Raw genomic sequence first — 25,154 nt, forward strand, 5'->3', positions numbered from 1 at the left:
AAATGGTAATCACTTTCATATGACACTTGAGAAATGTTATAATAAAGCTGAGTAAATTGGAGCATGAGTTAGCCGGTCCTTTGCCTAATGATGTCACCCACTTTGTGCTTCCTCCAGCCTGTGATTAATAAAAGAGGGGTTATGACAGTAACTCACTCCTAGTGGGCAGCAGTGACGTCAGCAGCAGCTGAGCAAACTGACTACATTTAGTCGTGCGTGTGTATGTGGGCATTTTTTTTCCTGTGACTAACATGAAGCTAACAGCATCTAATAAAACAAAAGCTCCTTGAAATTTGGGGAACTTATTGGGTGAAGTCTTTTCTACAGGGAGTACCATTTTAATTATTCTCATTTCATAGTTAAATAATGTTGGAGTTGGCCAAAAGTACATTATTGGCTTTCTGCCGCTGTTTCATTAAGCGATCACAAATTAACCTCTGGCCTTTGGGAGAGAGGTTTATTGGAGCTTTTTTTTTTTTTTTTTTTTTTTTTTTTTTTTCCGCTTCTAATATAATGGTGCTTCCTTCATTCATCATTCTATTCCATGTTTCAAGAGGAACTCAATGAGTCTTAAGAAAACGGACTATAGCCATAAGTTATTTTTTGCAAGTTTAAGACACATGGTAGAATTCAGTGATTGCAGTTAAACTCCACAAGAATATTGGCTTAAATAGAGTTTGCTTTGCTAATCTGATAAAGAGTGGCAGAAGTCCTGCCTGCTCTTTCACCTTTGCAAACCTGACCTTCCTAAAATTAGAATGGGGCACCTAGAAATATTTACTAACCCAGCTGAGCCGATGCCAGTGTATGCGGGAGTACGCAGTGCCCGTGAACAGCGGCACTCAGGTCATGTCGATCTGGACGTGCCTCGAAGCTGCTCCCAGCAGGGCAGAACCTTTGGACTCTTTCTATCAGGACTTGAGGGAGGCAGCAATTCACTGATAAAAATACACGTAGGACTGTCCCCGGGCTTTTCCCCTCTGAAGCTACAATTTGGAACAGGTCGTGGGGGTATCTTTGTAGATAGGCAAAATTGGATTAGAATCAAGATTTCTGCTCTCTTATCAGTCCAATGGAATCTATACGCTAAAACTCTATGTCTTCAAGTCAGCACAATGGAACTCATTACCCAAGCAGATCCAGGTGAGAAAAATGATTACGACAATCTGTTATATGTTCTTTGGGGAGCATTTTCCAATAATCTTCTGGGGCAATAGGAGGATCAATTGTTGTAGCAGATGTTTCCTGATTGGGTTAGAACTGAGTTACCATAAACAATTTAGAAATATATATTGGTCAGGAAGAACTTTGAGGGCATATTTATTCAGTTTGAGTTAGGGTGGTTTCTTTTTTCAATATACGTTTTTCTATAGAGGTTGTAAATGAGTATTTCTCTCAATATTGAATTTTTTACATGTACTATATTGTTACTTCTTGGGAAAAATATCCAGGCATTTCTGAGTCATTTGGAAGTTGATTGAAGCCTTTGGTTCCAAAATGATGATTTACCTGAGGAGACTGTGATTCACATCTTGGAGGAGATGACATGGTGTCAGAGTGTCTAAGACATTCCCCTCATGGCTCTCTCATCTTAACATGACCTCTGACCTACCCTCTCCTTTCGGGGTGACCCAAGCCACTCAGGAGCTAAGTGATGAACCAGAGAAGTTGGCCCTCATTGTTTAAAAGACACTATTTACATTTAAGCTAGTTTGATCCAGGCAACTTCCCTTTTGTGGGTTTCACCAACACTTGTTGTTTATTATTATTATTTTTCACAATGTGGGCTCATTCACAATGGTTTCTCCAGTCCTCACAGGACAGCCACACCTGTAGAGGTATGGCCTTCCTTTAACAGCCTTACCACCTCCTTTTAAAAAGGAAGTTTGCAAAATACAATGTTGCTTGCAACAAGCATTAGGCTTTAACAAAGCACTCTGTTTTATCTCTTCGGAGAGTTATCGTAAGTCCTTCCCCTAAGGCATTAAACAAATAAAATCATGCTGCATCATATTTGTTTGCTCTAGGAGAAAGGCATGGTAATCTCACTTTTGTGAATTTTACTTCAGGGAATTCTCTAGTGCCTGGATTTATCTGACAGTGAATTGCTAAAATGAACAATTCAGTTCTTCATTCCTTTACTCTTTTGCGTGTCTCTTGCCTCCTAACAACTTGGGCATAGGCCAGCTCATCTCATTTTGTTGCTGGTCACCAAGATTCTGCTTTTGGTTAGAACAAAAAGCCAGCAGGAAAGTGTATTGAGGCCATATGGGAAAGTTGGTTGGAACAACAATATTGCCAGAAAGAAACTCGTACTGTTTCAGGTATCTGTAGTTTCCGGTAACTGGTAACTGGGCACCACAGATGCATGAGGAAGCAGAATCAGTGGAATCATTAAGAGTTTGCATAGTTGCAATATTTTCCTTGTTTTCCAAGGCCTCTTGGAGCATGGTTGAAAAGGGAGTCAGGTAAAACTTTAAAACTGTAACTCTAAATCAGGGTATGCAAATGCAGAACAATTAACAATTGGGCCAGATAATTTCTTGTTGTGGGACTGTCTTGTACACCGCAGGATGTGTAGCAGAATCCCTGGCCTCTACCCACCAAAGGCTGCTAGCACCTCCCTCCCAGTTATGACAACCCAAAATGCCTTCAAACAGTGCCAGATGTCCCCTGGGAAGAAAAATCACCCCAGTTGAGAACTACTGCTCTAGAATGAAGAATAAGAGTTTACTTACTGGAGTTTTTTCCCCTTCATCTTCTTTCCCTAATTGTTTTAGTTCTAGCATCTGGGTTCCCTCGGTTCAGACAACAGCATTTCCACACACTCTGGAAACAGAGCGCTCTTACATAGCAGAAGGCCTTGCAGGATATGCCAGTGGTTCTGAAAGAAATGTGAGGTTTAGGAATTGAGTCTTGGATTAACTATTTCTGACCCTGTTGTTTTCCATGAATTCCAGGGGGAATTTTCGTGTTTCCCTCTCCCTCACTGTTTAGAACTAGTCACTGATTTAACTTAAAAGCAAAACAGCTTCCCAGTTGGATTTTGAATGTGCAATGCTGATCTTTCTTTGTCCCAAATCTTTCCACCCAACATTCAGCCCAAGCTGAGTGCAGGCTGCGGCTGTCCAGCAAGGTGGCAGGGCTTGCCAACCCCGTGTGCCATTCAGACCATTTGATGAGAGACCCTTAATCACAGACTCCCGCAATTTCACTGCAGCAAGTATCACTCTGGATCCTGCCCACGTTTTCTGGATTCACAGCCGCCTCTCGAGGGAGTCACCACTCACCAACAGGGCCAGGTTTTCCTGCCTGAGCCTCAGAATAACACTTCAGCTGCTGAGAACACCTCGAGTCCTTTTGATTCCTCCCCATAGTCACGTTTTATGTTCAGTTTTCCCAGACGGGGTGAACCAGAAATCATGCTTTTTTGAAAACAGATTTTTCATAGGAAGGAACTAAAACACCCTTGACTCGTCAGTAGCCTCTTCTGGGACTCTGAACCCCCGGCCTGGTGTCATTTCAGCTGAATCAGGGGGCAGCGTCCCAGTCACCTGCTTGGGGTGTTCCTACCTCCTGGCTTGTATTTTTGACCAAATAATAGCAATTCCCGAGCAGCAGCTAAAATAACAGAGCCACGGAAAATGGCCCCTTTTTTTCTGGGCCTGTCTCCTTGTTCCAGGAGTAGTGAGGAAAGAGACCAATTAATAGCCTAGATGGAAGCTCAAGGACATACGGTTTGCTTGAGAAGAAAAGTGAACATTCTTGCTTCTTCCTCTATGCCAACTTTGAACGGGGACAGCTGCTGCCACGGGTAAACACCACTATAGTGTTAGCCGTGCCCCTAAGGTATGTGTCACCGCAAGCCACAGGCGGGCACACGAACGCTGGCCTCTCCCCCGTTCGCACAATTGAGCTCTTATCCTTAAACGAACTTTGTTTTTTGACCGGCTCACTAATTGTGATTGAAAACACCAGCTCCCCAGCAATGCACAAGCATTGGAGTTAGCAGCAGCAAGACAGGCCCTAATTGCTCCATTTACATAAAAGTAGAAACATACAACTTCTAAATATAAATCTCTGGCACATCGTTCCTTTTGCAATTACAGTAAAATAAGGTACCACAGTTTCCCTCCCGGCTCCTTCTCGCAGCAAGCTGCTCCACCGGGTTCGCTAGTGGCTGCTCCTCGAGGCGAGAACAGAGCCGTGCAAACGCTCCAGCGTGGAGTTGGGAGGGTTGTGAAGTAGCCAGTAAATCAGGCCGCCTCCGCTAGGTGAATAACGCGGTGGCAGCGGGCCACTCTGCCAGTGCGGTAGCTGCTGGGACCGAACCCCACAACCAGAAAGGGGGCGGCCGGCGGGTGCGTGAGCGCTCCCGGCTCGCCTCTGAGCGCTGGGAGCCCGCCGGCCCCGCCGCCCGTCCCGGCCCCTGACGTTTGCTGTGGTTTCAGTCCCTGGCACCGAGGGCTGGGTTCAGAGACTCCCAGCTGCACTCACTGAACAGTGAATTTTTTTTTTCCCCTCCCTGAATTCTTTAGCTGCCAAAAGGGGGGAAAAATCAAGAGCTGCTCTTAAAAGAAGTTGCCCTTGCTGGTGCTCAGGGTAAAAATAGAGGCGGCCGCTCAGAACGGCTTGGCCCTGACTCCAGGCGTCCCGCGAGCTGGGCTCGAGCAGCGGCCGCGTTCCGGCGTGATCCCAGGAAGCCGCCAGCAGGTGTTGCTCAAGGTACAGTAGCAGGGCCGAGAAGCCGGGACCGAGGGCCTGGGGTGTGGGGAAACTCTGGGGGAGGGGGCAGGAAGTGAAAGAGAAACCAAACCGAGGCCGGAGAAGGAGATTCTTGTCAAGACTGGGCTGACCAGCTTCTGCCCCGGGCCCTTGAGTTGGGAAGGGAAAAAGCTCATTCCCAGTCCAGAATATTCCAAGGGAGCTATTTTAACCTGCCTGCTTCCTCCACCACCCCCACCTTGATTTCCACCGAGTGAGGAGGCAATTCCACTGTGGCTCAGCTCCAAGGTGGGGGTCCGGGTGCAGAGTCCCATCTCCGCTGGTGGGGCTGACTTGGCAGGTGGGCACTTCGGTGGCATCAGATGGCCAATGCGGCTGCAGAGACAGAGTCACTCTTGTGGGGTGGCTCCTCTGGTCAGAGTGCTGCAGATTCCTGTGACACAAATGTTTAGAAAGAGCCACCGGGCTTCTCAGAAATAGTATCACCTATTCTTTTCGGACCACTGCACTTGACCCTGCAGGCTAATATTATAGATCCCATTTTGTAGATGGGAACACTGAGGCCTGAGTTTACATGGTCAATGAGCAGGGGAATCGGGGTCTGATGTGGGGGGGACATGCTGGTCATGTGTGGGACAGAGGGCAAGTTTAATGCCCTGAAGGCCATTGCTCTCTGCTGATTCTCAGCAGAAAGCGTTTGAGTTCAGCCCGTGCTAAACTGAGGGGGCAGGTTTGGAGTTCACCATCACTGATCCTATTTCTGTCTTTACCACTTAGATTCCCTCTCTTCCTCTACAACCTAATGATTTTATTTCCTACTTCATTTCTGCATATGCAGTTCTTGGAATACTCCTCTCCCTCCCCCATATGCAGCTCAGCACCCACACTTTCTCTGTGTCTAGCCAAGAGAGACCCTCTTGCACAGAAAACTGCTGGTGTCCTAATGGAACCTGCTTAAACCACACATCAGGAGGCCAGAGCCTTTATATTTTGCTTGTGGGCACAGTGAAAAGTTTATTTTATGCATGTTCAATCCTGCATACAAAACAACATATCTGGTCATATGGCTCTCATTAGCTCCCAATTTTGCACATTTTATCCAACTTGTCATGAGAACACGGCTTATGCTTCAACTATACTCCTTCAAACAACCCCTCACCATTCTTGTCTGAGGATTCCTTCTCTCTGTCTCCTTTACCAGACTTACCAGTACTTCCTCCCTGCCCCCCCCCACTGCCCCACCCCCCACAAAAAAACGACCTGATAACTTTATCCCTATTTCAAGGAGTGTTCACTTTTCATTAATCTCATGTTATATTTGTAACAATTTAGAAATCATAGGACTTGAAACTCTTGTAAAGAAGAATGATGCATGAGTTTTTTTTTTTGTTTTTGTCATTTTGTTTGTTTGTCTCTTTTTGCTAGTTATGATGAGATTCTAAAGACCTGGGAAGGATACTTATGAAGTTCACTTGCAGAGAATAACTATTTTCAAAGTTCTTGGTGATAAATGATTTATGAAGCAGGCATTCAATTTCAAGATGTAAAATAATATTGTAAGTCAGGCAGACCATCCATCCTATGGTTATACAGATTTTCCTATTTTTTTTCTCAATGAAATAGCTTATTTTAAAAAAATAAAATTAGAATCCCTGTAAAAAACACTACAGCTTTCTTCCCTGTAAGAAACAATAAAATACTTTGTAAATAGAGGCAACTTCATGAAGTACCAGATGTTTTATGTAAAGACATAAAACTGAACCTGAATATAACGAGACGTGTGTGTGTGTGTGTGTGTGTGTGTAGTAAAAGAAAAGTTGAAAGTTGGACACACTCATTGAGACGTATCTGTTTGATTCCAGTATTTTTCTCAAAGGTAGACTAGTCACAGCCAGAGGTTTCACTGGCTCAGTGCATCACCCAGTAGTGTCTCAGAAGCCAGGAAGGGCTTTCCATTAGATAATGAATTATGAAATGTCTCACACTGGAAAAACCAGTCATCCGCTGATGTCATGCTGATTCTAACCAATCCCAAACAAAGCCCCAGCCCTCCTCTGTTGAGTAGTACCAATGTGTGAGTGTACAAATAAGTAGTACAGTATAAAACTTCACAGTGCCAATACCATGAAGAGGAACTCAGACAGCTCTTACCACATGATACAAGAGCCGGCTGGTGAAATAGAGGGGACCAGAAAGGTAATGCTTTTTAACTCTTACTTCTGAGCTCTTTACACATTCAAAGTCAGGATGGCTAGAAGGAATTTTACAACTAATTGGCACTTCCATGCGCATTGTGATTTGTACCTTTTTATATTATTCAGGCAGGTTAATATAGCTTTTAATAGTCCTAGAGAGCATGCAAATAGATTATGTGTTTATACAACCCACTCAGCACATATATACAAGTACATATGCCAAAGAGAAAGCTATTTTTAAGAGTTACATTCGCAAACAGTAAATTCAGGGAACACACACATACTCAGATGCAGAGAGAATCCAAATATTGATAAGTTGCACTTATCTAAATGCTACCATTAGGACTGTTGAGTTGTTTGGTGTCATTAAACTTTTAGTTCTATTTCAGACTCTCTTGTAAAACTTAATTGGACTACAAAATGCTTTGGGTACTGTATATGTGACTCCAAATAGGTGGATGATGTTAAGTATTATAGTACAAAGATGTTTTATTAAACCATTATAACACAAATGCCCCTGCCTCCCCCATTCTTTTTCACCACCCCCCACTAAAAATATGAGGCTTTTTAGGCAATGTTGACAAAGTTTTAACAATAATAGCAGAGTAATTGATGTTCCTGGAGCTGAAACCCCAAAGGTGTTAGGTGACTTATAACAGAGAAAGTCTTGCAAATCGTTGTTTTGGAAAAGGAGACAGTGTATACAATTCAGAAAAGCATTGTTACCTGTGCAATCTGTAATTTTAACTTAGTGTCATAATTTGCTTGCTCTCTTCCCCTTGCACTCAGATCTTCTGCTTGTAGTAATGATACTTATTAACTCTTTCCGTCCAAACTGCGTTGCTTGACTATAATGCTCTGAACACACTAGGTGTCAGATATAAGCTGACTCTATCTTCAGAAACCAAGAGGGCTTGCTTATGTGTGGGAAAGAAACCGAGAGGGAAGGCAAGCTTTAACAGATGGACCCCTTAAAGATACTTCTGCAAGATAAAAGCAATAAGACAGAAAATGAAAAAAAGGGGAGGAGGGGAGAATTACAAAAAAACCTCAGAAGGCATTGTTTAAAAATTCACATTTTTCTTTTTCTGTGAACACTAAAATCCATGATGATTTCATCTGTGCTGTTCCTTTGAGGGAAACAGAAGCAGGCAGGGAGGCTGTCCATGACTGCGCTGGTCTGGACAGGATGGGGGGCAAGCTGCAAAAACTGCCACATGACAGCGAAAAATAATTTGCCAATATATATTAGAGATTCTTTTCCCCTAGGACCCATGATTCAAGGCATAAGAGTGCGCTCTTTTTTGTAAAAGAATGTGGGAAAGGCCAAGTGAATTTTGCATTTTTATCTGTGAAGTTGGGGCAAGCAGTGGTAGCTGAAATGTGTGAGAGTGAGTGTGTCCAGGGCAGAAGGGGGCGGCTGAAGAGGACAAGGGGAGAGCGCTTCATGCGACTTGAGCATGTGACATGCTGCCTGCGCTTAGGGTCTTTCACTGCCCGGCTGCATTTCGAAGTTGGGAAAAGTAGAGTGTGTTATCTGACCCCAAACAAAAGTTCCATTGAGCTCTCTCAGATCTCCCGCCAGTTTTGACGACCCTGAGCATTTAAATATGAATGAATGAGGAAAAGGAGCATCTCCTCTGGACCCCAATAGGCCAGAACAATCACCTCCCGGCAGAGCAGCTCCGGTGCCCCGGGGCCCCCTCCCCCGACCTCGCTACCTGCCGGCTGGACCTCCCAGCGCCCCCAGCCCCACCTCCCGGCCAGGTGGGCATTCTGTCACCTAGGGCTGTGGCCAGGTGGGGTGGAGGGGTCCCGGGGGGCAGACTTTTTCAGTCCAGTCATCCCGGTTGATTGAGACACTGTGTTTGTTTGCGTTTTTTTTTTTTTCCCCCCCTCCTTCCAAAAAAGGAAGAAGGTGAAGCCAGGAGACTGGGCAGAGAAAGAAAAAAAAAAAAAAAAAAGTGAACAAAATTAAGAGAATTTATTTTAGAAGGGAAAGTAGAACCCCCGAGAATGGTGGCATTTGAAGAGAGGTGTCTGCGAGGAAGCTACGAGCAGGAGAGAGCAGCCTGTCAGAAAACGGGCTGTCCCTCCCCTCCCCATCACAGGCTTTACTCACAGACAAACTCCCTCCCTCTCCATTCACTCACTCACTCAGGGCCAATCCGTTCTCTCTCTCTCTCTCTCTCTCTCTCTTTCTCTCCCTCTCCCTCTCTCCCCCTCTCTCTCCCTCTCTCTCTCCCTCCCCCCTTTTCCCTCTTTTCTCTCCCCCTCTCTCCTCTCTCCCTGTCTCTCTCTCCCTCCCATCCTCTCTCTGTCTCTGTCTGTCTCCCCCCACCCTGTCTCTCCCTCCCTCCCTCCCTCTCTCCCTCCCTCCTTCCTTCTCTCTTACTCGGAGACAGTCAGAACTCTCCTCCCTGACAGCCACAAACCTACAGCACTGACTGCATTCAGAGAGGGAACCTGCAAACAAAACTTCACAGAAAACTTTTTGTTCTTGTTCCAGAGAATTTGCTGAAGAGGAGAAGGAAAAAAAAAAAAAAAAAAAAACCGAAAAAAAAAAAAAAAACCTGTGCGTGAGGGGGGAGGAAACACAGGGCCTTTTAAAAAGGCCATCACAACAACTTCTGCTGCCAGGATGCCCCTGCTTTGGCTGAGAGGATTTCTGTTGGCAAGTTGCTGGATTATAGTGAGGAGTTCCCCCACCCCAGGATCTGAGGGGCACAGCGCAGCCCCCGACTGTCCGTCCTGTGCGCTGGCCACCCTCCCAAAGGATGTACCCAACTCTCAGCCAGAGATGGTGGAAGCCGTCAAGAAGCACATTTTAAACATGCTGCACTTGAAGAAGAGACCCGATGTCACCCAGCCGGTGCCCAAGGCGGCGCTTCTGAACGCGATCAGAAAGCTTCATGTGGGCAAAGTGGGAGAGAACGGGTATGTGGAGATAGAGGATGACATTGGAAGGAGGGCAGAAATGAATGAACTTATGGAGCAGACCTCGGAGATCATCACGTTTGCGGAATCAGGTTGGTGCTGGCATTTACAGGGGGGGGGGCGTGGGGGGAGGAAAATATATTTCTTTGACAGTCCCAGGAGGAACTTCTTTTCCTTCCAGCTGGAAACTGCCTGGGAAGGTTATTAGTTATTAGGTGATGGTAGCGGACCAACGGAGGGGAGGCAGGGGAGGGGGAGAGGACTTCACAGAAATGGAATTCTCAGCTGAGCTCTCTGCCTGGAGATGACTGGCTTACACTTGCTAAACTCAGCCGATCACCCGGGGAGGAAGCTCTTGGGCCAGTCTCGAACTGGAAGCCAGTCTGTGAGGGGCTCCCTTACCCTGCCTGTGAAACCAGATCTGAAAGCCAGGGCATTTTGCGGGGCTTGGGCAGCAGAGAAGGCTTCCGGACCCCATTCAAAGTTTTTACTGGGGATAAGGGGAATTGAGAGTGCCGGGATCGGGGTGGAATGGCACAGATGAAGTCATTGTCTTAAAACAAACCTTCCCCTTTAAAAGTCCAATCTGGGGCCACATCAGAGAAGCAGGGCATTTATTAGGGACAGTCATTTTTACCTTTAGAAACTGTCTATAAGGGCACAGGCACAACATTCTAGGCAGTAAAGAGCTACTTTGGAGGACAGTTGACATTGAACCAGCAGTCACTTTTGGAACACTGACTTTTGCTCTCTGAACTTTAAAAAAAAAAAAAAAAAAAAAAACCCACACAGTTTTGTTCTATGTAAAGTTACTAAGCTCTGCCAAGGAACGCAACCTTGACAAACTGCTCTCAGATACCACGCTCAACTCTCACTCAATCCTTAAGGGGAAGAACTTTAATAAATAGATTCTAATCGCCGGTCCAGAACCACACTAACCTGTTGCTGAATAGAAATACCTGTCAAAAGTATGGGGCCATAGACTGGGAGCCAGACTATTTTTATAGTTAAGTGACACAGATCCTTTTGCGTGCCTGCAAGCCCATGCACGCTGGGCACACAGATGTGTTAATACCGTGTTACTTTCATGGTAATGCCAGGCTAAAGAATCGCATCCCTTGCCAACTCCATTTGAAAGGAATGCCATTGTTTTGTTTGGTAGAGCATATGGCCAGTAAAGTATGTGCAGGGACTCCCAGCATTTTTGTTTAAAAGTTTGCTGCAGCAGTATAAACAATTAAGGCAACACTCAGAATTTCCAATCCTGAAAACCTGTTGACTCAGATGTTCTGTTTTCAAGAAAACCATGAAAGACCTAAGCATCCTTTTGGGGGTGCAGATAGCCTGCCAGTTTCGTGGCTCCCCCCTGTAGGAGAAGCCCTGGTCTCCCACAAGCTTCCCGGGCATGGCTCTCTTACTAGAAACTTCTGTCCTTTAGGGAAGATCCTACTTTCTTTCTCTAAATCTCTTTCTTGATGCAGCCCCAAAGGTCATGATCATTAGGCCTTTATCTTCTGAAGCTTACTGAGGAAAAAAAGTCAGGTTGGAGTTTTCAAGCTGCCACCCAATTTACTCAACCTTTCATGGTGGTTAGGTAAGAAAGGAAACATTTATGGCATTTGGTCATGTGTATGGAATGGATTCTAGTGGTCTTGAGGGCGGCTCCATGTCCTAACACAAAGGGACCCTGTAAATCTCTTTATATACCGACTTCCACACAGGATGGCCTCAATGGCAGCCCCTACTCAATTGGCTTTAACCGCATCATATGACCAACTATACCAATGCCCTTGACCACTTTGAACTGCACACTGGTGCTAGCAATTTGCCCCTCTTTCTGACTTACTGGACTTGTATGGCACATTACTCTCTTGGCATGCAGGGATCTGGCAGTGAAGGGATGTGACCATTTACATTCTTTCTTACTTATGCCCTTCATCTCGATGCCAATCTTCTCCCAGTTATATGGGATTTCGTCTTTTTACTTTTCTGTTAGGTGTTTAGTTTAAAAGAAAAATGAGCTCCTTTTTAAAAAGCGATTCATTGGACTTACCCGCTGAGTAAACTTTAAGACGTGTAATGGCAAACTCCTCCGGGTGGAGTTTACAACTTGACTTTGGAGTCTTAGAAGAGGTTTATCACAATTGCTTATTTTTCTCATCTACGGAGTTCACACATCAACTTCAAGTTGATGTAATATAATTTCACAGATTTCATGATTGCTGTTTGGACAATCTGCTCTTCAGGTAGAGTACTGTGTGAGCATTTTCTGCCTATTTTCCTAACCCAGGAAAAGATATTTATCATCTGAATGATTGTAGCGAATATATGAAAATGAATAGCAAAGATCTATGTCTTGTTGCTTTTGGAATAATTCAACTTTAATAACATTCCAACTATGTAAAGTGTCAAGATTTTTTGGACAAGAGGAAAAGGCATGCATTTTTCTTTCCTTTATAAACTATTTTGTACAGCATAGAATCTCCGTCCGTAAGTGTCCACTGGCACGAGCGTGACAGAGATGCACCTTTCAACCTGAAGACTCCTTAATTTGGGGATACGTGTGTAATTTTTGCCTTTTCTCTCCTTGCTTGTTGAATAAAGCCAAGGCATTGCCCCAGAAGTAGAGGGCTACAAAAGTGCCTGAAACTGTTTTAACTGAGTTTGTCCCATTCTGCTTATGTGGAAAGTGCCCCATCTTTATAAAGCCGATGTGAGTTGTTACTGACTAAACAGCAGGGACTTGCTCTAAGGCTCTCTGAAATTTATTCCAGCAAATAAAAATGATTTTATTTTTATACATGTCACCCAAGTTTGCTCACCAAGGTTAGTGTGTTCTTTGCATAGCTGGCACAGAATCCTCAATGTTTACCTTAAGGCCTTAAAGAGACATCCTCTCTTCAAAGGAAGGGTATACGGGATGGGTAAAGCCAAGCCAACTCACTATGATTGGCAGTGAAGCTAAAATCAGTGGCCTTCTTGGCTCATACAGCTTATCTTATCTCATTTTGATTCACAATGTACAATAACAATATACCTTTGAGTCTCCACAAGCTGCCAAACCTAGATGTGCATTCTGGTCATTAGCTTAGCAATTGATAGCATTTGTAGAAAGGAAAGGGGGAGAAAGACAAATGAAACACCAAGAAATGGATAATGCTCACATAGCCTACCTAGGTGGTGTTGAAAGCAGCATATAAATCTCCCCTCTTGGAGGTACTGTTTGCAGGAGATTTGAGTTAGAAATTTTCACTGCCCAAACAGGGGTCTAAGAAGGCTTGCTCAGATGACTAATCTCTCCCACCCAGAGAAAGCCATCTCAAAGTGGAGTGGACTTCCACCCTTCCACCCCTATCTTTGCACTTTTCCGTGGATCACCCCTCACTGAAGGATGCCTTAGGGGCTACACGCTTGCTTCTCTGAGTAACGGGAACAGATCGGCCACAAGAGGGCGCGTTCCAAAGACTTTTGCTTCTTGTCTGCTAAACTTGCAGGGAAAGGCAATTGTGCCTACCCAAGCCCCTGTCTACAGCGCCCTAATCTTGGTGATTATCAGATCCTGCTCCCTCTCGTCCTCCAGAAAAACTTAGGATTTTACGGGATGGGAGAAACACGATTACCTGTAACACATTCAGTGAGACGGAAGGAAAGGAAATGGAAATGCTGGTGATACGTGTGCACATTCTGGAGCTCTATGGAAGGCAGACCAGTGATAAATTTCAAAAACAAACAAAGCGGAGCAGGGAGAAATGTGACCATGAATCATCAGCGATGCTGATTTGCTCACAAGTCTCTCCCTAATACGGTCGCCCGGGTTGTACAAAAACATCTTCCGTCTCCCTTGATTTTTGTTGCCCGGTTTGCTTCCCTTATCAACACTGCTCACCAGCGACAAATGACAAGTGACTTCCAATAGGGAGAAAGGAGGCTATTTCTTTAACGCCTTGTGGGAACATGGTGTTCAGCCTCCGAGGATGCATTTGTTTCCAAACCGAGGGTGTGGAGAGAAATGGTGGGGAAAGATGTGAAAAGAGATTAAGAGTGGTTTGCGGCCTGTGAGGGGCAGCAGGGGGTGGCAGAGATGTCAGGGTGGAAAGTCAGATTTAACATTTAGAGAACTGCGGTAATACCTTCCCAGGCACTTGCAACTTGCAAACACATACAGTCTTGGCCTCTCTGCTGCTAAAAAATACTTGAGCATGATCTCTTCGCTGTAGTTCAGAATCTTTCATACTCGACTTGTTCCTAGGTCCAAAATCAAAAGTGTCAAAGTTCTCAGGAACTTTGGAAGAAGTCTCTGAAATTTTGTGGCTTGAACCTTAAAAAGGTTTTCTACTTCTTTTAGGGACCTAAAACTCCTTTCTCCCTAAATATTTAACTTTCTTTTTCATCACCAATTAAAGGGAAGAGGCATGCATGATGAATGTTTGTGAGTGAGCATTTGCAATTCAGTAAAAGATCCTAAGGAGAGTTAGTAAGGCTGAAAACGTAATCAAGATAATTTATGGCCAAACCTATAGTTCTACTACAGGAAAGATCCTCTACTGTAGGTCAAAGGAGGAATAACCTTAAAGACCTCACTTGCTGCTTTCTGCAGAAACCCCTGGAAGCAGTCCAAACACAAAGTTAGTGCTTCAGAGAGCACATGTGCTGTGAATGGTGGTTGTGCATGCCCCTACCGTTGACTACCATATCTAGGCACAGTGAAACCTTGGTGAAAAATGGAAAATTAAAGTAACAGACACTTTTTACAACAAGCCTTCTCCCCCCACCCACCATGGTGAGTTTAAATACATTCTATAAACAACAAGGCTTTCCACATTCACATTAGAGACATAATTATTGCCCGTATGTAAAAGGCAGCATACTTTAAGCAAGACCCTGGTGAGGAAAACAAAACAAAACTGAAACACTGCATGTGTGTGTTGCTTATTTCATTGGACATGTTCATACACCCAGAAATCTGAGATGCTGGACTTTTGGATAAGTAGCATTTTGCATCTTAGGGTGGGGGAAGGGGTCGACAAGGGGGTTGGCTGCTTAACCCTTGGCATGCCTTCATGATTGAGTTACTAAAAACATTTTTAAAATTCTGAAAGCAAAGGAAAATGTGCTGCAAATACCCTTTCAGGCATCTTTCCTTCCATTTTACAGTCTTTCCTCTGACCAATCCCTCCCACCCGGCAGCATTTCAAAGGTATTCCCTTTAAGGTACAAAATGTATCCCTACCCATTTTTCTGCACCTTTTTTCTCTCTCTTTGGTATGTGTCCACCAAGCTCATAGAGGTTTAAGTGATGAAATATTATCACCCACATGGGTTTGCGTGGGACTTTCTTAGTGAATTACTCAGGCAGAGCAGGCTGTGATACAGCCTTGCTCACAAGCCTCGGGAGGGAAAAAATAGCACAGAGGATGAAAAGAATATTATCAGAGAGTAGGTAAGTAAAGGTTAGTAAAGCAACCAGCTATATCTGGTTAGCTAGGTAATAGTGTAGGAACCCAGGTCGCACCTGTACCTGCTCACGAAGCATTATGGGAAGGCTTCCATTTCAAGATTTTACAGCACGAGATATTTAAGTCAAATCTGAAACTGATTAGAAATTGATCCTAAACCTCTCAGCCTTAGGCAGCCTTCTTCCATTTTTCAAATTGTTATGCATAGAGATTTGAAGATTGGGGCATCCTGAGAGTGTCACTGCAATATAGCAATCTCTCTCAGGTAATATAGAGATAAAGGGAATATAATAAATTGACTAGTTATTTATTATATTTTTCATACCTAGGACATTCGAGGGTATATTTCTGAAACCTACAGCCCTGATAAACATCAATCCCATGTCAGCTTCCAGCAGTCTCATCTCCCCACCCCCTTCTGCAATGAAAGCTAATGTAAAAGAAAGAAATATGCACTGCTTAATAAGTCAGAATACAATAGAATGTGTAAAATGTACCTGCATATAGGGTAGACATTAGGAAGACTTGAATCTCTCTCTTCCCCCTGTTCTCCTGAGCATTATGGCAACAGCATTTTCATGAAATTGGATCTCAGTTTTATTTTTTTTCCTGATAAAATATCATGCAGTATACAAATAGCAGTTCCAGAAATGGACACCAGGAGAAGGAGGCGACAGGCATGTCAATTAGTAGGGGAAAATCCAAATGTCAGAAATATGGGGGAGAGATAAAGCAGGCAGGCAGAGGATGCAAATACAGGGAGCAGAGTCTTTCCGTTCAGATAATTAAACCGATGCATAAATCAGCGCCCGTGCCTCTCCACACTGTGCAGGCGATGCCTTACAGTTCATCATCAGCCAAGACCAGCATGAAAGTCATTTTGTGATGACTCTCTGATCCTAATAGAACAGCACCTGACAGATTGAGCCCCTCTGATGAGTACTCTCTTTGTACAATCCTCTCCCAGGAACACTAAATCATTTGCTTCCAAGTACAGCTGCTTGTGAAGAAGGGGTGGGGCTAGAGCATGCATTAAAAACCTGCTCTTAGGAAATGAGGGTTGTCCTGCAGGCTGTGTGACTGGGAGCAAGCAGCCTCAGCCTCACTGGCCCTACAAAAGCAATTTGCGTGAGGCTGTCACTTATTCCAGGCCACCGATTAACCCTCCCCCACCCTAACATCTGCAGACATTTCTGGACTTTATTTGTGGACAGTCCACTGCGTGCAGGTCAGCACTGCTGTCCGTCTGCCTTCACCCTTGACCCCTCCTGTCAAGGGTGGGTGAGAGCAGAGCAGAACCTGTGGGGTTGAGTTACCCGAGACCCAGAGAGCCTCCCCATCCTGGGCACGAGTCAGACACTCCTGCTTCACACCCTCTCCTGGAAAAACAAAACACAGCCTCATGCCCTCTGGCTTCTCTAATTTAGCAGCTACTATCTCTTGTCTTCAGAGTGAGACCCTGTGCAGTTTAGGATTTCGGAGGCTGTCCCGCAAAGAGGCAGAAGGGAAAACAGCAGGTAGCTTGTTAACATTCTCCACAGGGCAGGGCCAATGTGCCCACGCTGGGGGTAACCTGCACACTCCTCCAGGCCAGGTATCAGAGGCTTCGAAGGTCCCCGCCAGCCTTTCCCTCTGGTCTTGACAGCACCCTACCACCTTAAAATCTGCTGCTGATTGCCCTTTTAGGTAAAATGACTAAGCTCTGCTTCCTGGAATCTTCTCTTTCACTTTCTTAAAAAACAAACAACAAAAAGCCCCCACCAGTTCTCTGCAAAAGGGAATATAGGAGTCATATTTTGAGAAAAAAAGTCATTGTGCTTCTTAAAGTAAGACAGCATCCCCCTTTAACTGCTCCCTGCTCTGGGGCTCTATCTAATCATAAGCCCAGCTTTATTGTTCATTCCAACTCCTGCCAGAGACATGAGGTCGGTCGGAGTCAAAGGAACTCTGCTTACCACCACCACCATCATCATCAGGGCCGGCATCCTAGCAAATCTGTACAGAGATGCCAGAGAACCTTTCATATCCATCTGCAGCTCTGCTTGGCCCTGGCCTCAGTGAATTTACCACTATCATAATCACAGTGTGCAGAGTGTGTTAAATTAAGAACAGAATCTACAGTACGCAATGCACAGAAAAGCCTGCCTTCTGCTGCAGAGAACTTGAAACTGTGCCTAAAATTTATAGTACCGTAAACATCTCAGGGCCTCGAGTGATAAGTATGGCTGGATTTCCGTTAGCTATAGAAATCCAGGCAGGGAGATCCTCCTAGGGAGTTGCGAGTTCTAAGATGAACTTCTTGAAGATTGGTCCCAGATTTGTACATGGGTTACACGTACAGCGGACAGTTGTAAGTAGGCACATGGACATGAAAAAGGGGACGTATTTCTACAGACCACTGAGTGGTAACAATAGAAGGGAGGGAAAATGTTTGATATAATCAAAAAATTCTAGTCTGGACACCCGCTTTTTACAGTAAATGTTGCTGCATGAATAAACATACAGGTGCTTATCGGAGGAATGGAAATAGATGGCTTTCTAATTTTAGAGTTAGGCTAGAACTGAGGAGCTGCTGAATCCAGATACTCTGATAAGGCAGGGATTTCCTCTCTATTAGCAGCACTTGCTGTTTGAAATATGTTTTTAGTGCTCATTAAGCTGCATACCAAAGGGACAGAGGCAAAAATGGGGGATTCAGAGGTACGACGTGGCTCTCTTAATTAAATAGAAGCCAATGCTAAGGATGCCTCTATTTGTTAAAAAGTAATCAAGTAATTGCCTACTTTCTGCTATGCACTAGACAGTGACAGTGACCTCAGACCTCAGGCCTCCTAAGCCAGACTGACAGGAGGGTGGTGGTGGGGAAGATGTGAGGGAAGACTTCTAGAGGAAGTGTCTGTCCTTCAGTCTGAAAACTTATTAAAGTCAGCCACTAAGGGTGCCATGTTGGGGGTGGTTAGGACTATTCTAGGCAGAAGGAACAGCAGGTGTCACTGCCTGCAGGTAAGAGAGAGGGTGGGATTCTTAAGACCTTAAGGAAACTTGGTATAACTGGACCACAGAGAATAAGAGGACAGGGTGAGAGCTGCTGTTGATGGCAGTAACATCATATGCAGAGCCCAAAGTCCTGGGGGATGTCTATTGGAGATTAAGAGCAATAGGAAGTCAGTAAAGGACGTTTAAGAAGGAGTGGCATGATCAGATCTACCTTTGGGAACGATTCCTTTAGCTGCTTAATGGAGAAATGAGTGGAGAGGGGCCTGAGTCAGTGTCACAGAGGCAAAGTAAAGAAAAGGCTGCTCCAGTGGCCCAGAGAAGAGTGACGGGGGAGGAAGCCGGCTGTGACAAGGAAAGAGGAGGCTGGCTCAGTGAGTCCCGCCCACACAGACCTACACAGCAGGGCGGGGCTGTGGGCTGCCTTTTTGTGTGAGAATAATATTTCCATAGCTCGCCAGAGCTTATAGTGAGTTTTCATGTATGTTATCCCATTTGATTCTTCCAAACCTGTGAGATAATAGGTCAAATGTCATTATACCATTCCCATTTTATAGAAGGTGAAACTGAGATCAAGCAATTAGTCAACAGACATAGACCCCCACGGCCCCTCTTCATTGTTGTGCAAGGGTCTACAAAGTTTTTTTTCTGCACAGGGCTGGAGAATAAATATTTTAGCTCGGAGAGTCTCTGTTACAGCTACTCAACTCTGTTATAGTGCAAAAGCAGCTGTAAGCAACATACAAAGAAATAAGCATAGCTGTGTTCCAAAAGAACTTTATTTACAGGCACTAATGTTTAAATTTCAGATAATTTTCACATTTCACAAAATACCAATTTTCTTCAAAATGTTAAAAAATGTTCTTAGTTTGCAGGCTGTACAGAAAAAGATTTGGCCCGTGGGCTGTAATTTACTGACCCCTGCTTAAAGTGGTCTATCACAGAAGACTTGGCCTGAAATCTGGGAGTAGATGCAAATGACAGAATTAATAAGTATCCCCCTTTTCTCTTGTGCTGTGTTTCACCTTTAGGAACAGCCAGGAAGACGCTGCACTTCGAGATTTCCAAGGAAGGCAGTGACCTGTCGGTGGTGGAGCGTGCAGAAATCTGGCTCTTCCTAAAAGTCCCCAAGGCCAACAGGACCAGGACCAAAGTCACCATCCGCCTCTTCCAGCAGCAGAAGCACCCGCAGGGCAGCTTGGATGCAGGGGAGGAGGCCGAGGAAGTGGGCTTAAAGGGGGAGAGGAGTGAACTGTTGCTCTCTGAAAAGGTGGTGGATGCTCGCAAGAGCACCTGGCACGTCTTCCCTGTCTCCAGCAGCATCCAGCGGTTGCTGGACCAGGGCAAGAGCTCCCTGGACGTTCGGATTGCCTGCGAGCAGTGCCAGGAGAGCGGCGCCAGCCTGGTGCTCTTGGGCAAGAAGAAGAAGAAAGAGGAGGAGGGGGAAGGGAAGAAGAAGGACGGAGGTGAAGGAGGGGCGGGAGCAGAGGAGGAGAAGGAGCAGTCGCACAGACCTTTCCTCATGCTGCAGGCCCGGCAGTCCGAAGACCACCCTCATCGCCGGCGCCGGCGGGGCTTGGAGTGTGATGGCAAGGTCAACATCTGCTGTAAGAAACAGTTCTTTGTTAGTTTCAAGGACATCGGCTGGAATGACTGGATCATCGCTCCCTCTGGCTATCACGCCAACTACTGCGAGGGTGAGTGCCCGAGCCACATAGCAGGCACGTCTGGGTCCTCGCTGTCCTTCCACTCGACGGTCATCAACCACTACCGCATGCGGGGTCACAGCCCCTTTGCCAACCTCAAATCGTGCTGTGTGCCCACCAAGCTGAGACCCATGTCCATGTTGTACTATGATGATGGTCAAAACATCATCAAAAAGGACATTCAGAACATGATTGTGGAGGAGTGCGGGTGCTCATAGAGTCACCCAGCCCCCGGGGGAAAGGGAACTAGAGTTGTCCAGAGAAGACAGTGGCAAGATGAAGAAATTTTTAAGGTTTCTGAGTTAAACAACCAGAAAAATAGAAATTTAAAACAAACAAAAACAAAAACAAAAAACGAAAAACAAAACGTGATGAAGCAGATGAAGGAAGATGTGGAAAAAAATCCTTAGCCAGGGCTCAGACATGAAGCAGGGAAGGAGACAGGAATTGGGGGGAGGGGTGGGGAAAGGGAGAGTGTACCCTTCATTTCTTCCGAAATCAAACTGATGACATCAGTTGTTTAAACGGGGTATTGTCCCCTCCCACCTCGCGGTTCCCTTGTGAGCCTTGAATCAACTTGTCTAGTCTGCAGGAGTGTGGACTAGCACAATCCAAATAGCATCCTGAAAGCCATGAGTTTGAAAGGGCCCATACAGGCACTTCCCCACCCAGTTACCCAGGTCATAAGGTATGTCTGCGTGACACTATCTCTGTGTATATCGAAACACACACATACACACACAGGCGTTTCCACAAACCACACACATACACATACTGGTAAAAGAACAGTAGTGCGTAGGTGGTCACACTTTCTTTTTCTGCACCACTTTCGCAACAAGACAACAAAACAAAACAAAAATCCAACATAAGAAATTGAGAACAAGAATGGGAAGAGTGAAAGATCAAGGAAAAAAGAATACCAAGTTACATTTCGTTAAGGTGCTTATGATCTTAGAACTATGCAACCTAATAGGTTTGAAACTGTTTACCTGAGAGAGAACAAAAAGAGAGACTTTTTTGTATCGGAAGTAATCTGATTAATTTTTATTTTCTTCAAGGAGAGATACTTGAAAGGAATATGTTTGTCCATCTGTTGGATCCAAACATTTCTATATTTTGTAAATGTTGTTGTTGTTTTTTTTTTTTTATCGTTTACTATTTGCACTACAATGGTGTTTGACCTGTCTAATCCTTATTTAACAAGTATTTTCTTTGGGTGGGGGTGGGGGTGGGGTTTAAGAGCTGCACTTAATGTGAGCTATAAAAGAACTGCTACAGCACACAAAATAGCTATTTTTATTATTATAATTATAATTATTATTATTATTTTGTACCTTAAAAAATAGACACATACACCAAAGACATTTGTGTGAGCCTTTAAACAGTCTGTCTGTGGTTGGTATCATTCACCATCATTGAGTCAGGGGTTGGGATTAAGGTTGAGTAGGGTGGATTGTGTTCAGGCTTAAAAGACCTGAGAAGTTTGGTTTTTGACTCCTTTTACATCCATGAAACAGGACATTTCATACTGGATGTACAGTAGTTGTACACTGTTCGATATCAAGTTCAATCAGATTCATGAAACTACATGCTTGTATGTGTATATATACATTGCTTGTGCATATGCATATCTGTGTGTATATATACATGTATTGTACCATGTCCATACACATTTTAAGCACTTCAGGCTGTCATTTTTTAATGTTCTTAAAGCAATGAATGTTTGTGTGCAAAACACAGTATTTTTAAGAAGGATAGGCTATAGTTTTTGCTTTTACTCTGAACTCGGTGGGCACATTTCAAAAATCTGGATGGGATAAAGCCTGGAAATTCCAGTGAATATTCAGCAAGGCCCTCACTAAACATACAGGGATCAAATTTCCTCCTCTTTCTTGCCCCCTACCCCACTTCTACAAGTTATCCCCTGTGGGGAAAACAGGATGTTAATCAAAACTCTGGTTAATTCTGATTTTTTTTTTTCAACTTATATTTATTGTCTAATGGAATCAATCTTACACCAGAAGCTTTTTTTGGAAAAAAAATAATCTTTAGGCCAGAATGAAAGAGGTGAGTGTATTTCTTTCTTTTTTTTTTTTTTTAATGATTCAGGCCTGGTTGTGAGAAATATTACTTGTACCCACTGGGTTTGATAATGTTCTTGTCACTAGTTAAAAGATACATGATTTGGGGGAAGGTGTTAAGAGAGTGAGAGTAGGAAAAGAACAATTAAAAGGAGGCAGGGACGAGGGCAGTAGCAAAAATCTCTAATATCTTAATTGATAGCCAAAACTCTTGATGTCTGAGTTTGCGTGAATTGATTTGGATGCAAAAAGGAAAAAAAAAAATAACTTTGTTTTATAAATATCAAAATACATGCTTAAAGCTAAGTTTCTATCTAATTTATTCTAGTATTTTAGCTTGCCTAAAATAGCTAATAAGTTATTCGTTTATGTGTTTTTAAAAATACAGAGCCTTATTTTCACTGACTTGTTTGAAGTTTGCAGAACTTTTTGAAAATTGAAAATAATTCTAATAATTGGGAAAAATCACATTCATTCATATTTTGTAAACTGTGGAAGCTGTTGGCTCTTCAATTCATAGATTTTTAAGAAATCCATTATAGGAAAATAAAGTATCAGTGAGAAACCAAACATTATAAAAGGTGGTTTACCTTTTCTTGAAAAATCTGTTAAGTCGGTAGACTACAACACTGGGCTGTATGTAGGCAAATTACTTTAATGTCGTTACTGGGCAGATGCACTTGGTATGTTCTAGAGGCCCTCCCTTTTTTATGCAGGAAATACAACAGGTACTGGGGGAGAAGCTTGAAAGTGGATTCTCAGGAAGGTCCATCGACCTTGGATACCATGCATGGGAAGGTGGGTGTGGGAGGGAAGTTTTAGGGGACAGTAGACGGCCATGTTCAACTTAACAAATGTTCATGAAAAACTTTGAGGGCCTTTTGAACTGCATCGTCTTTGGTACTGGAACTAATCTTGGAATAATCTATAGAAATAGTGTGAGGAAATAAGTCCTAGTTCACTGTGCAGTAGCAGAGCTGATTGAGGCCATGGGAAAAAAAATTACAAAGACAGATGATACCCATGTGTAGTCTCATTCATCTCAAATAAATCTGCCATCTTTTTAAGCTCTTTACATCCTAGACGTATTGGGGATAATATGGGGTTTGATTAGTGGCCAGAGTAATTAAAAGCAGAGAAATGAAATTCCGTATGATAATATTTTAATTGGATATTAAATGATTGGGTTATCATACACCCACAAACTTTAATTTTGTTTCATTAGATTTATGTGGCCTTGAAATAGAATTATAAATTGCTACCATCTATAGTAATATTGAAAGATATTATTTTACCATCTTTAATAATTTTGGAAAATACGAGCCCTGTGAACAACCACTCTTTGATGTAGCAGGACAAGACCAAAAGAAAAAGCTTTTAAATTCTACCATATAGGGTTCTTCCTAATATGATTTTCCTGAAATGGGGGTGACTCTGATCTTACTATCTCTCCCCTCTTTCTCAGAGCTAATCTCCAGGCTCTTAAAAATATGCGCACACCAATTATAGAAGCTCTGAAAGGCATTGTCTTTGAATATATTTTTAGAGTAATAAATACTTTATAGACCACATTGACATCTTTTATTTTTTTTCCAAAAAATTAAGGTGAATTCCAGCACACTGAGTTGGTATTTTCTTGTCCCAGAAGACCAGCCAACTTCATATTTATTTAAGATTGATTCCACACTCCATTTTCAAGGAGAGTTTCTGCATTCTCCTCAAAGGTAGAACAAGTACATTTTTTTTTTTTTTTTTTTACCCTTGTGGGATTGGACTTTAAGAGGTGACTCTAAAAAACAGAGAACAAATATGCCTCAATTGTATTAAACATAGATCCAAATTATCATGTTCACCTAAAAAATGATTTCCTGTGGGCCTTTTGGCAACTTCCCTTTTCAATGTAGAGAAAAACTTAGTCACCCTGAAAACCTACAGAATAAATGAAACTTGTATATGTGGGCAGAAGGTTTGGGGGTGGACATTGTATGTGTTTAAATTAAACCCTGTATCACTGAGAAGCTGTTGTATGGGTCAGAGAAAATGAATGCTTAGAAGCTGTTCACATCTTCAAGAGCAGAAGCAAACCACATGTCTCAGCTATATTATTATTTATTTTTTATGCATAAAGTGAATCATTTCTTCTGTATTAATTTCCAATGGGTTTTACCCTCTATTTAAATGCTTTGAAAAACAGTGCATTGACAATGGGTTGATATTTTTCTTTAAAAGAAAAATATAATTATGAAAGCCAAGATAATCTGAAGCCTGTTTTGTTTTAAAACTTTTTATGTTCTGTGGTTGATGTTGTTTGTTTGTTTGTTTTTATTTTTATTTTGTTTTGTTTTTTTTTTGCATACTACATGCAGTTCTTTAACCAATGTCTTTTTGGCTAATGTAATTAAAGTTGTTAATTTATATGAGTGCATTTCAACTATGTCAATGGTTTCTTAATATTTATTGTGTAGAAGTACTGGTAATTTTTTTTATTTACAATATGTTTAAAGAGATAACAGTTTGATATGTTTTCATGTGTTTATAGCAGAAGTTATTTATTTCTATGGCATTCCAGCGGATATTTTGGTGTTTGCGAGGCATGCAGTCAATATTTTGTACAGTTAGTGGACAGTATTCAGCAACGCCTGATAGCTTCTTTGGCCTTATGTTAAATAAAAAGACCTGTTTGGGATGTATTTTTTATTTTTATTTCATATCTTACTTATTGATTTTCTAAGGTCAACTTTGCACACATACTGCCACATCCTTTGCTGGGTGATAATTTTGTTTCTACTGTAATTATCCAGAAGAGGATGAGAAACAGACTGAATGTGGGAGAGAGAACAAAAGCTGGAGTGAGAGAGCTCAACTAGAAAAAGAATAGCTATTGCCATGGCAGAGGCTGGTAATGGGCTGTAGATGCTTGGACCAGCAATATTTATATTTTATTCATTTTGTTAATTTCCCATTTCTCCAACTGTAGTGGTGAGTACTTACAAGAAATAAAGAGATATTCCTTCCTTACTTCCCTCCCTTCTACTTCCTTCCTTCTTTCTTCTTCCTTTC

General features: G+C 43.2%; 1 protein-coding gene across 3 annotated transcripts; it reads left to right on the plus strand.

The window, feature by feature from the left end:
* Positions 1-972: 972 nt before the first annotated feature.
* Positions 973-24,784, plus strand: INHBA (inhibin subunit beta A). Of its 3 annotated transcripts, XM_069461456.1 has the most exons (4): positions 973-1,143; positions 4,539-4,725; positions 9,430-9,949; positions 19,339-21,033. In XM_069461456.1, exons 3-4 carry the CDS (start codon positions 9,562-9,564, stop codon positions 20,229-20,231), a joined length of 1,281 nt encoding a protein of 426 aa, XP_069317557.1. In that variant the 5' UTR covers positions 973-1,143; positions 4,539-4,725; positions 9,430-9,561; the 3' UTR covers positions 20,232-21,033. The 3 variants fall into 3 exon arrangements, with proteins under 3 accessions (XP_069317557.1, XP_069317559.1, XP_069317558.1); XM_069461458.1 differs by lacking the exons at positions 973-1,143; positions 4,539-4,725 and adding an exon at positions 6,836-6,921 and having other exon boundaries at positions 19,339-24,784; XM_069461457.1 differs by lacking the exons at positions 973-1,143; positions 4,539-4,725 and having other exon boundaries at positions 9,380-9,949.
* The last annotated feature ends 370 nt before the right edge of the window (positions 24,785-25,154 follow it).

Source organism: Eulemur rufifrons, chromosome 29 (assembly GCF_041146395.1).
Source record: "Eulemur rufifrons isolate Redbay chromosome 29, OSU_ERuf_1, whole genome shotgun sequence".
NCBI lineage: Eukaryota > Metazoa > Chordata > Mammalia > Primates > Lemuridae > Eulemur > Eulemur rufifrons.

Excerpts from the sequence above, each read along its gene's own strand:
- INHBA (XM_069461456.1), top strand. The coding sequence starts at position 9,562 with ATGCCCCTGCTTTGGCTGAGAGGATTTCTGTTGGCAAGTTGCTGGATT. Across the intron at positions 9,950-19,338 it reads CATCACGTTTGCGGAATCAG|GAACAGCCAGGAAGACGCTG; the intron begins GTTGGTGCTGGC and ends TTTCACCTTTAG.